The 12,765-nt window shown below is 29.8% G+C and overlaps 2 protein-coding genes across 4 annotated transcripts; both read left to right on the top strand.

The window, feature by feature from the left end:
- Positions 1 to 171: 171 nt before the first annotated feature.
- LOC118069030 (nudC domain-containing protein 3-like) lies at positions 172 to 2,518 on the top strand. The gene is made up of 4 exons (XM_035086842.1): positions 172 to 615; positions 688 to 1,517; positions 1,657 to 1,799; positions 1,878 to 2,518. The coding sequence occupies exons 1-2, from the start codon at positions 313 to 315 to the stop codon at positions 892 to 894; spliced, it is 510 nt and encodes a 169-aa protein (XP_034942733.1). The 5' UTR covers positions 172 to 312; the 3' UTR covers positions 895 to 1,517; positions 1,657 to 1,799; positions 1,878 to 2,518.
- On the top strand, positions 2,181 to 11,696 carry LOC118069028 (uncharacterized). 3 transcript variants are annotated; one of them, XR_004690569.1, is made up of 8 exons: positions 2,181 to 2,662; positions 5,281 to 5,404; positions 7,775 to 7,885; positions 7,969 to 8,106; positions 8,196 to 8,293; positions 8,647 to 8,812; positions 10,645 to 10,829; positions 10,918 to 11,696. XR_004690569.1 is itself a non-coding variant. In XM_035086841.1 (7 exons), the coding sequence occupies exons 1-7, from the start codon at positions 2,537 to 2,539 to the stop codon at positions 10,746 to 10,748; spliced, it is 867 nt and encodes a 288-aa protein (XP_034942732.1). In that variant the 5' UTR covers positions 2,181 to 2,536; the 3' UTR covers positions 10,749 to 11,696. The 3 variants fall into 3 exon arrangements, 2 of the variants coding, with proteins under 2 accessions (XP_034942732.1, XP_034942731.1); XM_035086841.1 differs by lacking the exon at positions 8,647 to 8,812 and adding an exon at positions 8,901 to 9,066 and having other exon boundaries at positions 10,645 to 11,696; XM_035086840.1 differs by having other exon boundaries at positions 10,645 to 11,696.
- The last annotated feature ends 1,069 nt before the right edge of the window (positions 11,697 to 12,765 follow it).

Here is a 12,765-nt window from a genome sequence, read left to right as displayed (position 1 = left end):
TTTCTGACTTGATTACTCAAAATATTTATATATATATATATATACTAAACGCTTGTATATTATCGATAATGAAATTTATTATATTATCCAAATAATGCAGATCTTGTCGAAAGTAATTGTTAAATGTAACGATATTTATTATTAAAAATGTTGACTGGGTAGAATGAGTTTTTATTTTTAAGAAAATATTATAAATTCCATTGTGTTCGTCATATTATTTTGTAACATTCTTTTGTTAAATAAGTGACGTTAATATGGCTGTTATATTTGACATGTTAAAACCGAAATTAGAATTGAGTAAATAAAATTACTATGGACTATGTACCACCTCTACAAGTGGCAGATAGCTACAACGGTGCAAGCCATGATAACTTCACTTGGTCCCAAAGTATAAATGACCTTGACGTGCTTGTGAACATTCCTGACAGTCTGACGAGCCCTGGTGACCTCAAAGTACAAATATCAGTAAAGAAAATCAAGGTCGAGATTCGCAAAAATCTTCTTGAAGCAGATGTTGATACTGACGAATGGTCGGTAACCTTTGAAGGTCATTTGACCTTTCCTATCAAATTACATGAGTCTCTTTGGAGTTTATTACCTGGGAAATTTGTACATGTAATTACAATGTTCTCTATAATTACAAGGTGTTTATTATTTATTTATTTTTTTATGTACATTTAAAAATAGATTCATTTAGAGAAAGTGTCTGAGAGATGGTGGGAAGCTTTAATTATAGGTGAACCAAAGATTCAATTAGACAAAATGGATTGTTCTAAAGATTTTAGTGATCTTGGAGAAGAGGAACAAATGAAACTACAAGAAATGATGTGGAAAGAAGTTAAAAAATTTTCTGAATTGAATAATTATAATAATGCTATTAAAAAGAAAGAATGAAATAAATTATCTCAGTGTATTTATAAAATAACAACTACTTAGGTATTGATTTTATCAATTAACTGCAAGATTATATTTCATTTTATTAAACTGCCTACGTAAGAATTCTAAATACAGGCATTTGGTAATTCATTACACGTTATACCTTGATAAAAATGTATCAAGTGTGTATTATAATCAACAGAAAAGTGAATATCTGATCCGTAAAGTTAAAACCGTTAATCTAAGAATATCTAGACATTCCACTTTTTCATTTTTCAATCAACTTGATGATAAACTAGAATGATAGTTGATGCGTACAAAGACTCTGGGTATACTTGAGTATACTCGATTAGAAAGGAAAGAAAGTCCAGTTGATTGAGGAATCGCCAGTGATGTTCAATTACAAAATTAGTCTTATGTTTCAGTTGAATACTTTTTATTGTTTTATGAAAAGAAAAAATTCAAAAAACATAAAAGAATAGAATGTATATTCAACAAAAGATAAAAATGTTAAAATATTCTGATATAATTCACTTGATGACTTGGAGGAACCAGCCTACATATAACAGAAGTAGATGCGTGAGAAATCATCAGAAACTCTACTCTGAATCTCTTCAAGCATTTCTCTCATTCATGTTACGGTGTAGTATTTCAGAATTAAATTGATATCAATTTAAATTTATTGTGATTTAAGTACAATATTGTTGTAATTATTAGTTTTTTTTGATAAAAAGTGAAATTAAAAAGTTCTTGTCATCTTCTTTGTCACTTACTATGCAGTCAGTGCAGCTGTTGAACGTAAGAGATTGGCATTCCAAATACATGGAAATCCCTGCTTTTCCTCAGCATTTGTACAATGAATTTATCTGAGTGTAATGGTTACTCGCTGAAGAGGGACATGGGAGTGAAGTCTCATGGAGCAGGTAACTGAGACTCATCTTGATTGTTGTCATTCTCAGGCTCTTTAATTATCTCATCATATTTTCCTTTCTCCGTTACAGGTTTAATTAGCATTTTTTGATATGTTAAACTATAAGAAATAATGCTGAAACAACTGAGAGCTGGAAAAATTACAACTTGATGAATTTCTAATGGAAATAATGTTTTATAATAATTTTATTGTGGCATTTAAAAGTAATATTGTTAACAAGAGAAGTTGAGAACCTGCATAGGTAAAACACAGGCAATATACCTGCTTCAGAGGACTATTCATCCCCACCTGCAAGTTCCCTCGCCTTTCTTCAGTTCTCCTTCGCTTCTCCCGTATGGACGAAGTTGAGTTTCTGCTTTTCTCTAACTAGTCGTGCCGTTAGTGTTGTTGCTGAGAGAATGGTATAATGTGCTACAGCGTGTTACAACAATTGTGTCAGATACCATTTTATTGACGACCTCTTTAATTAATTTATATTTATCCTAAATTATAATTTATTTTACCAAAAAATAAATCATAACAAAGGTAAATAAATCGTTAGTGATATAACTCGTGTAGCCACAATCTGGCAACTGTTCTAGTGTTTACGGATGCTCCACTCGTTACGATTTCATTTCTTCAACATCGTTGAGTCACCAGGGCCAGGAAGAAATAGTGTGGAAGGTGCTAAAGTTTGGTGCTATTCTTGATTATATTGTTTAAGTTGAAAAATAGAAAAAAAAATTCAAAATGCCTTGCTCAGCGGTGACATTGTCCCTGGCGACTATAACCGGCATCATTGCTACAGCTCTTCTTTCAATTGCCTTTTCCACGGATAACTGGCTCTACACTGAGGTCAAACGTGCCCAAATACAAGTTAGTTGAATTTTTTATACTTTTTAACAATCTAGTTGATAATAGAAAAACAATTCCCTGGAATTGTATGTTACTTTGTTGTTATTATTATAAAAATAATATTCAGCATGCTCGAAAAATAAAAGAAACAAGTAATAAAATCTTGAAGAATCTTAAAGAAAATTACCGGCTTCCTGGATTAAGGTGGGATCTACAAGCGTCCTTGCAACGGGTTAACGTCCTGGGTCGCAGGGCTCACGAGCTAACAATCTGCTCCCCTCGATATTAAAGCTCCTTCTCTTGTCTACACTTGTTCTTATCCCTCACTCTTCAATCTGCAAACAATGAGTCCTTTATAATTACTACCTTTGTTATGAATATTTTCACATCATTTTTTCCTTTTTTTTTTTACTCAAATGCAAGCAATTCAATGAACTTGAACCCTATGAACTTGATTGATCTATAAAAACAGATCATCATCGGCCATACAACACAGGAAAATGTTAACAGCATATATATATATATTATGCTCATTAATGTAATCATAGTATTGCTATTAAAAATGTGTTGAAACATTTTATGAGATTTAGTTCCACGATTAAGAACCTTTCCAAGTGATCGGCATTCCTCGCCGCGCCCATTTTAGCGCGTTGACTCGACAAGTTTCGAGTTTAGAGTATGTTTAATACTATGAAAGACTCTGATGCAACAATGAAATGCTTCATTAATGACAGTTGATACTCTTGATCACAAAATCATATTTTTTAACATTCAACTAATTATCAGAGTCATCAACATAACCTTATTTTATGACTCCTTATAAAAGTTAAACACTTATGCAACCTAAATGCTCACATATATTATGAATTACACTTGTTCATCTCTATATGAGCTAAAGATTAAACCAAGGTATGCTTGTGTTACTTCAAGAGTTGAATAAAAATGTTGGTCGATGTTGAAAGGCTCAAGTGACGGCGTGGCATGCGTAAATCGTACAGTTATGTTACCAACACGTTAAAACTGGAGATATATGTATTTCTGAGAAAGTTATAAGGATTAAATTGTATGGAATACACTTTTTGAAAAAAATAACCTCATAATGACAATGTAGCATGGTAGTATAAAGTTGTCAGCCCTTTTTAATGACTACCTATCCTAAGGTAATTTATATTACGTGTTAAAAACTAACTAATTGTTTTATTCAACGTTCAAAATGATTCTTTTAATTTATAAGTAACTCTTCTAGGTAGACAAACTAGATCTGGTTGTATAAAAGAAAGTTGATCAGTTCAGGTTCTTCAATTGCCATTTGATTATCATGCTAAAAGTATGTCCACCTGCGGGTTGTAGCACATTAGAGGTATACGAAACATATGAGATATGTAACTCTGACAGTTGATAATTGATAAAGTAAATTTATTCCTGAACTGTCAGGATATATAGAGTATGTATTTCCATACTATACTATTTTATATTATTCATGTGTGTGAGTTATTAATGTAAATCTGGTCACTTAACAACAAAAAATTTGTATTTTATTTCAACGACAAAACTTATGCTCTTATCTATAAGTATTTTCTCAAAGTTCAATTAATTACAGTCTTAAATGACAGCAAAAATGATTTTATTAGCATGTTTTTCTTAAAAATTTAAATTAATATTTATAACGATTTTAAGTCAATTGCCTTTTCTTTATGTTCAGATATAAACATTCAGAATAAAAAACATGAAACTTTGCTTAATGTTTGAATGAGTAATATAAATGCTCCAATTCTTTATTCAAATTTAGTTGCTGTCTTTTTTTTTCTTTTTATTTTAATTAATCAGTCTTAATGCAATCATTAAACATAGATATACCAGAATATACTTTCATTTTACCATAAGTACAAAGAATTTCGTTTCATGTTTGGTATTTCGAGTAATTCCATGAAAAATAAATATCTCATCAAGAAGTCTATTCAAATGACTTTAAAGTAATAGGTACTTCCAATGAATTGTGACATTTTTCTATAATATATAAGTAGAATGGAAATTAGAATATTTTAGAAATCGGCATAAAAATAGTATTGAATAATAAATTGACTCCTAAATTAATGTATGCAGGCGTGGTAAATGTGGCAGAATTTTCCTTTCCATGCAGTTAAAGAAATCGTCGTCGTTGCACTGCCGGAACGGTAATGTGAAAGCAGTTGAAATGGTTTTAACCTGATGGAACTCTGTTCTAAATAACATACAGGACGCTCGTTAACGAGTAGATTATTTACGCTTTGTAGATAAGATTACTGACGAACTTACTAGTTCCTGTAATGTTTGATGTGTTTGTTAATGTATGCATGAATTTGGAAGAAGTTTCTACTCATAAATATTTCCCTTGAATATACAAGTCAAATATAAACCTATACATTTCTATCTATTGACTGATTCAATCGATTCACAATGACAACAGTCTGGAAGAATGAAGTTATGATGCAAGATTTAATTTGCAGCTTTGAAGGACATCCAACTTGTAACATTCTTTTTCCGCTAGATGAATATTCTATGTGATTATTTGCTTGTTCAATATCCAATTTTTTATCTACTGCATAAAAATATAATCCAACAGAATGGTAGTTAATTTAAATGTTGTTTTTTTTTTGCAGCAATATACTTCAAAGAATCCAGAACAAAGTGACTTGATAGAGAAAATGAACACAAAATATTATTATTATACAAGGACTCAGGGACTATTCAGGATATGTTACCCTAAAGAACGTCCACCAACTGGTAAGCTTATTTTAATGTGTCAATATGTTAATCAAGACATTTTAACTACTTTCCACTGTGGTATGTTTATAATGAAATGCAGGTTTATCTCGACCACGTAATAGGTGAAGAGTTAAATGAACTGTTGGTTGAGATATCGAGTGAAATTGTGTAGACCCCTGATGAAAGTAGGCAACATTAAAGACATAGTATACTTGACAATTCTAATTTTATTGTTGTTAAGTAGAATACCTTCAATTGCTATGATTATATTTATTTCAACTATGTTAGAAATGTTTTATCCATTTAATAATATCTCAACAATTAATTTATGAACATTTTTTTTTTAAATATAAAGCTTTGCTTTTGTTTCAATAATTTTTTTTATTAATAATAAAATTGTGCTTTGAATATAATTAATCCAACGGTATCAATGATAACATGCTAAATAAAATAAAATAGAAACAAATAGTCTATAATTTCCGGTAGGATGTTCGTCAGGCGAAAAAGAGAATTCCGTTAATTTTTTTCGCTCGAAATGTGCACCTAGATTGCTACCGTTAGCACAAATCTTAATAACTTAATTGAGTTCATGGTTATGGCACGTGCTTTGAAATATTATTTTTTGGAAGAAAATAATTATATATTATGAAAAGTATTATTGATAACGAATTTCATTATCAAAGTTTTCAAAATTTCATTAAATTATACATTTAACAATTAATGTAGACAATTTACATTGTAATTAATTACTACAATTAACATTAACATCTAACTAATAATGAGTTGTTAAAATTGTATCTTTTTAAATTCTATTGTTTTTTTTTTTTGTTATTTCGTTAACTAACGAAATTTTATTTTTTCTCATCATTATTTCATTTATGACAATACAGATTTTTATCTAAATTAGCTTAGAAAATAATTTTTTTCTATCAAAAAATATTAACAGTATTTCTTTTCTCTATATTATTATATAATACTTCTTTTAGTACTTTCTAATACTTTAATTATCATATATACATTTTTTTATAAGCTTCTTACTAGAAAAAAAATGAGTTGTAATGGTACGTTTAATATCCAAAACATGTTCTCATGATTCAACAACATTGATAGTTCAATCTTTGGAATCATGAGGTAAAAAGAAAAAAAAGGTTCAAACTTTGATACTCCAATGATTTGAAAGTCTTTTTGAAGGATTTCTATGAAAAACATTTTTTTTAAAATTAACAGTAGCCATTGAATTGAGAAATGATTTTAGTTAGCTTTTAAATAATACATATAGCTATTAGTAATCGGGATAAGAAAGCACAGACAAATCATTCTCATGACATATAACTGGAGTCAGGTATGACTACGATGGCCTCAACACTTGGGTCATCGTCGATGTATGTACCGTTTTCTGTGACCGAGAGTACCTTATCGGGTTTCGACATTCCTTTATAACTTCCGGCGCAGGCCTTCCGATTCTTTTACCGACAATTTTTATTCATAGAACGTGATTACTGATGAAGAGACTTTGAATGTTCATATTTTTTATATTACTCAGCTACCTTCCATTAAAATATCATTGATAAGAATTTCAATAATTCCAAGAATTAGTAAAAAGTTTACAGAATTATTGGAAACAAATGATTTGACCCAACTAAAATCCAGTTTTACTTCAACAAGACACATGTAACTGTATAAGCTCGTTCATCTAGCCTTAACGATCCTCCTTCTAGACATGATCTTGAAGAATTTTTAAGGCATTTTGTTAGGATGGAAACTCAATACCTAAGTTCATTCATTTATCATAAATATACCAGCTAGAATACTAAATAACTTCAAACTTTTTATTATTTCAATCACGTAAGATTATTAATAATCAATCCATAAACAGTTTGGAATAAATAATTAGTCTAACAGTAAACTGTATGTTATATCATTATGATTTTTCCTTTGTTTCAATTTTACAAATAGTCAAATTTATTACTGTAAGACTTTTTGTTTATTGAAATTAGCCTTTCAGATAGTCCGCTCACACTTGATCAATTGCCAAGCCTACTTGTCATTGAAACAAGAGAGAGATTTCCAACATCTCCTTATAAAGTTCTCTGTTGTGAGACTCGCGTTTTCCTATACGTAATGATAAACCACAACTTTTCTTTATCTTTCCTTATTTGTTAGGTTTGAACTCAATGAAGAAATCATTTTAAAAACTAAATTCCTTTCAAGAATTTTTAATCCCTTTAATTTATTTCAATTTAACAGCATAAAAAATTCTTGATCAATTGTTTACTTTTTTTTAATAATTTGTTTATAAATAAATTCAGGTAGTTTTAATTTATATTAAAAATTTTTAAAAAGAAAAAAAAAACGTTTAAATAACCAATTACTGTTTACTATTTTTAGTTGTGACTTATCTCAGTCCGGTGGAAACGCATTGTATGAACATCGATTACTTCATCCCAGATGAGGACAATGAAACAAGAGGATTTTCTGAAGACGCCATGGCACGACTTCGTAAGTATTGAAAACTATTTAATTATTTTATATGACGTAACTTGATTGATGAATAAAATTGAATATGTTGATCTTTTTTATAGATATGGGAAGATCAATGATAGCACTCTTCATGGTTGGTTTTTTAGCCATTTTCTCAGCATTTTGGACAGGAGTCGTAGGATGTTGGAGAAGATCACCAGGCAATATCACTGCTACAGCCATTCTTATGCTTTTTGCCTGTAAATATTATTCTATATATCTTTCGAAATGATTTTATTACATGTTAGGAAACAATTGTATATAATTAAAATGAAATTTTCTTTAATAGGTCTGTTGAGTGCTGGTGGAATGGGACTTTGGCATGGAGTCGAATATTATGAAAAGGAAAAAATCGTAGGCGAAGAATATTATCAACAATGGAGCAATGTGAGTCACCATGACCTATATGTGATTTATTTGAATAATCTGCTAATAGGTAACAGTTGAGAGAGAAATTATCCGGGAAGTTAAATAGTGAAAAGAAAAAACTTGTGAACACATCATTTGTGAATTCTAATTCAAGTCAGCATGAAAAACAATATGAATATTGAAGTTTCTCACGATTCATTGCACGTCATCCCGGATATTTTCTCTGATTTCATCTTGATACAAACGAACTTTCGTACTCGATGCACTTTTCATGTGCTACTTTCAGGTGGAATCTGAGCAACAGTTATACCATCAAATTACTGTTGACTGAATAATAATTTAATATTTTATTGTAAACTTTAATTCTACAGGTGTTGAAGAATAACGTATCACAGTGGTACGACTGGTCATTTTATTTAGCTTGGCTTGGAGTTGCAACTTGTCTCGCAACGATGACACTTTTCCTAATAGCTGCATCATGCCTTAGAAAAGAACGAGCACGTGAACAAGCAGCAAATATTCAATATATCATGCCAGGTGAAGAATATTTTATATAATGATGGCTAATCGATGTCGTTTTTTGTTGTTTTTTTTCGGGATGTCCTCTCACGACCTGGGACTGTAGATCCTCAAGGAAAGCTCGCTAATCTCGTACGACTGGTCGTACGTGGTCGCTTGGGTCGGCGTCGGTTGGTCGCTCGTCAGCGCTATACTATTTAGCGCTGCTGCGATTTGCTTGAGGGGCGAGAGAATGCGCGACGAGGCGATGAACATGCAGTACCTCATGCCTGGTACATACGTAACACTTTTGCTTCTACTAACTTTAATATCAATACATTGAGAACCAAATCTAATTTTTACAATGAGGATATCAACTTTTTTCAATCCATTTTTCCATTTTTCCATTTTATAACAGCTATTATTGTTTAAATATTGTCGTCAAGGATATGACAATTTATTTTAAATTAATTATTTTTCAAAAATATATATTTTATTTGAAAATAATCTTTCTCAATGTATCAAACAAGATTAATAATTGTAGATAAGAAAAAAGGAATGGGCAATCCCTTAAAACAATCAACCAAATATTTAATTGGTAATTTTATCAAGCAATAATATAGAAATATAAATTTATTAGTGGATATAATGCATTACTACTTCTATATAGCATGTAATTTGCAGTGAAACATTCCGGTTCCGTGTCGACACTTCCGCCAAGTTTACCTCATCAATTTACGGTTCTTAAATAAGCAGTGTTTTTATTTTAAAAAAATCACATTGTACAGTTTACTTAGACATCAAAACGTAATTAGCAATTAATCTCATTGTACTATTAACAAATATTTTTTTTTTTAACAAAATAGAAAATAATATCGTGTACATAAATATATAACGTATCATTATCATCATTATTAACTTAATCATTTTAAAAGGTATAAAAAATATGAGAGCTCAATATTCTTCCTTACAGATACTTTTACTTTTTTTTTTCTACAGTCACACGCTCTGTTTGCCTCGTGGATTAGTATAATTTTGTCACGCTCTAACTGTATAAGAAGAAGGTTGCACCAAACTTTCTATGTCATCTTTCTGTGCGCAATCGATCGATTTATCAATTTGTTGCGGAAAACTTGTAGTACAACACCCCTTCTAGTAGTCAGAAATCAACTCTCTCAGTCAATAAAATAACATCAGACACTGCTGCGAGGCAAATGGAAAGTGGCATACTTGCCTAAATAAGAATAAATATATACTTATATATATATATATATATATATATATATATATATATATGAATGATAAAATGTATAAGTAATGGAATGCATATTCGTATACTTGCGAATTATTTTTTCTTATTTTCTTTCTCCGACAGTATGCATACGAGGAATTGAATTACTAAGTAGCATAATAGTTATTAAATGCATCTTGTAGCAGAAAATTATTTTATAAAACATTATTTTTTACCATTGAAATAACTCAACTATAAGTAATTATCATTAAAAAATTATTTAGCTCAAAATACTGATATTATATTTTTAATTGAATTTTTTTTTTAACAATTAAAATAAAATCTCTTGTTAAAAAAATCGGAACAATTTACGTATTACTTTATAATTTGAGTTTGTACTAAATTCCATTTTCTCGTCTAAAAAAAAAAAAAAATAGATTTATTTATCGTGATTCTGAATCGTTGAAAAATACTTAATCATTTATGATGAATAAAATAGTTGAACACGAATAAATATTGCCCATCCCGTTTTGATACATCTTATTTTCTATAATATAATTTTTATTTTATTTTTTATTATTGCAAAAAATTTATATTTAATGATATATGATTAACAGATAAAATAAAAATATGATTACAGTGTATCCTCAGAAACAGCAGTACGCTTATGCCGGATATCCTGCTCCTGCAGCCTATCCAGGACCTTATTATCATGGCTCTCAATATGGACCGTATAACTATTGAAGGAAGACTGTACAATAAACTAATAATCAATTAATTGACAAGAAACTGATCATATTCAATCAACATCAACATTCAAAATAGTTAATAAAATTAATTGTTTGAACGCGAATGTCATTTTATTTGCAATAAATAATAAAATACATCGTAGTATTCTACCGCAATCAAACAGTTAATGAAGAAATAAAATAACTTTTCTATATTAATTTTTTGTTATCCATTCCAATGTGTAAACTTTTAAGCAATACTGTCGACTAGAATAGTTATTAATGATTATTTAGATTTTAGTATAAATAATATTGTTAAGAATGGATGGAATGAATGTAAAAAAAAAGACGTGTATTTAATCGAAAAATAGAATCAATTTGTATTTTTATGATGAATTACATGTAAAATTTTTTATTTGACATGAAAGATGAAAGAGTCAAAGTTTATGTAATAATTTGTGAATCTAATGTTGCTCAAATTTGATACTTTGATTCTCTTAAAGACGATTACTATAATATTTTGAATTAGTTATATTAGAAGACAACTATCTTATATTGTATTAACCATTTTTTAATGTGTAAATCAATGTCATTGATACTTAGAGGCACAGAAAAAATGCATAGAAAATAACATGACTAAGTACTGTGCTCATAAGAAGAATTTGTTTTTAGAGAAATAATTTTTAAATCAAGAGATCATTGTGTAGTGCAATACTGGGCCATGTTGTTTTTAATGTACTGACAAATTTCAAAAAGAACAATTATATATGTGTAATAATTTTACTCACGTATTGATACTTTTGTAGTGTCATTATCGGCTATCTAGTAATAACATTGGAGGTTCAATTCTCTTCGAACTTAATTAATTTGGTATTTGATAGACATAAGTAAGTCGTAAATTGTAGATATAAAATAAATTAAGACTTATTACGTAAGAAATATATAATACTTAACTTGAAAAAAAGGACTTTAATTTAATGTAATTAAATCAAAATAAAGCAACAATATCCATTTTTGATAGCTTGCATATTAGGACAATAATGAGATGGATTTTATTGAGTAGCTTATAATTTAACCGCAGTATATTTTGAGAGTTTATTATATGCTGCTATTTAATACAGTACTATGAGCGAACTCGTTCAACTCCTTCATACTGTTTTGCGCTGTCTGTACATATTCGGGATGTTGGTGAATCTACATACTTTTATATATACGGCCACAATTCCTTCTTCCTTTTTCCATTCACTTTAAAAAATAACCCAACTTTGTCTTCCTTGCAATATAAACCAAGAACGGTTGTAGTCATTTACTCAGTAACACGGCCCCGATTGTATTATCTTTTAGTCAACAATGTTTCATCAATTTGGACCGTTTTACCTTCGCCACCAAGTACCAAATCACTGTGTGATGCGATTACTTCAGCTATTTCTCGGGAATAGCTGAAGTAATCAATTACAGTATTCCAACTAAGCTCGGGACAATCTCGATGATTACGCCAAGCATTGAGATGATTGTACACATCAGTGACTTGCATCTGAATCGCGAAACAAATGACGATTGCAAGTACATCGCGCACTTCGATGCGACACGCATTTCCTTTGAAAAACGTATCAGACGCTGGGTTTATAATCCTTCGGCACGATTTATCTCCTCTTTTCTTTGATCTTTTTGAAGAACACCTCCATACCCATTTAAGTTTTTTGTCTCCAAAATCCTCAACGAGCATTGGGAGATTACAACATGTCAGTGGTGTCGATTGACGCGACGGAATTAAGCCAATTTCTTCGAGAAAAGAAATTGGTAATTCATTTGTTGTAACAAGATCTCCAAAAGAATGAGAGAATGAAAAATTTTCTAATTTACTATGTAATTCTGAATGCATACCTGAAATTTTAAAAACTTGTAGAAAAGAAAAACAGCAGAAAGAAAATCGACAAAACAAACGATAACGAAGAACAATTGAAACTGATACAAATAAATAATCAAGCAATTATTTCGCCGATAGAGATTGTTAGTAGATCTACTTTAATTAA

The sequence above is a fragment of the Chelonus insularis genome, unplaced genomic scaffold (assembly GCF_013357705.1).
Source record: "Chelonus insularis isolate UGA/USDA-ARS -01 unplaced genomic scaffold, ASM1335770v1 contig_404_pilon, whole genome shotgun sequence".
Classification (NCBI taxonomy): Eukaryota; Metazoa; Arthropoda; class Insecta; order Hymenoptera; family Braconidae; genus Chelonus; species Chelonus insularis.
The sequence above is the reverse complement of the archived record's forward strand: the minus strand, read 5'-3'. Positions and strand labels throughout refer to the sequence as shown.

Bases quoted from the DNA above. Each gene is read 5' to 3' on its own strand.
- LOC118069030 (XM_035086842.1), top strand. From the start codon at position 313: ATGGACTATGTACCACCTCTACAAGTGGCAGATAGCTACAACGGTGCA. The intron at 616-687 runs GTAATTACAATG...ATTTAAAAATAG, and splicing joins TACCTGGGAAATTTGTACAT to ATTCATTTAGAGAAAGTGTC.
- LOC118069028 (XM_035086841.1), top strand. From the start codon at position 2,537: ATGCCTTGCTCAGCGGTGACATTGTCCCTGGCGACTATAACCGGCATC. The intron at 7,886-7,968 runs GTAAGTATTGAA...TCTTTTTTATAG, and splicing joins AGACGCCATGGCACGACTTC to ATATGGGAAGATCAATGATA. The intron at 8,107-8,195 runs GTAAATATTATT...TTTCTTTAATAG, and splicing joins CATTCTTATGCTTTTTGCCT to GTCTGTTGAGTGCTGGTGGA.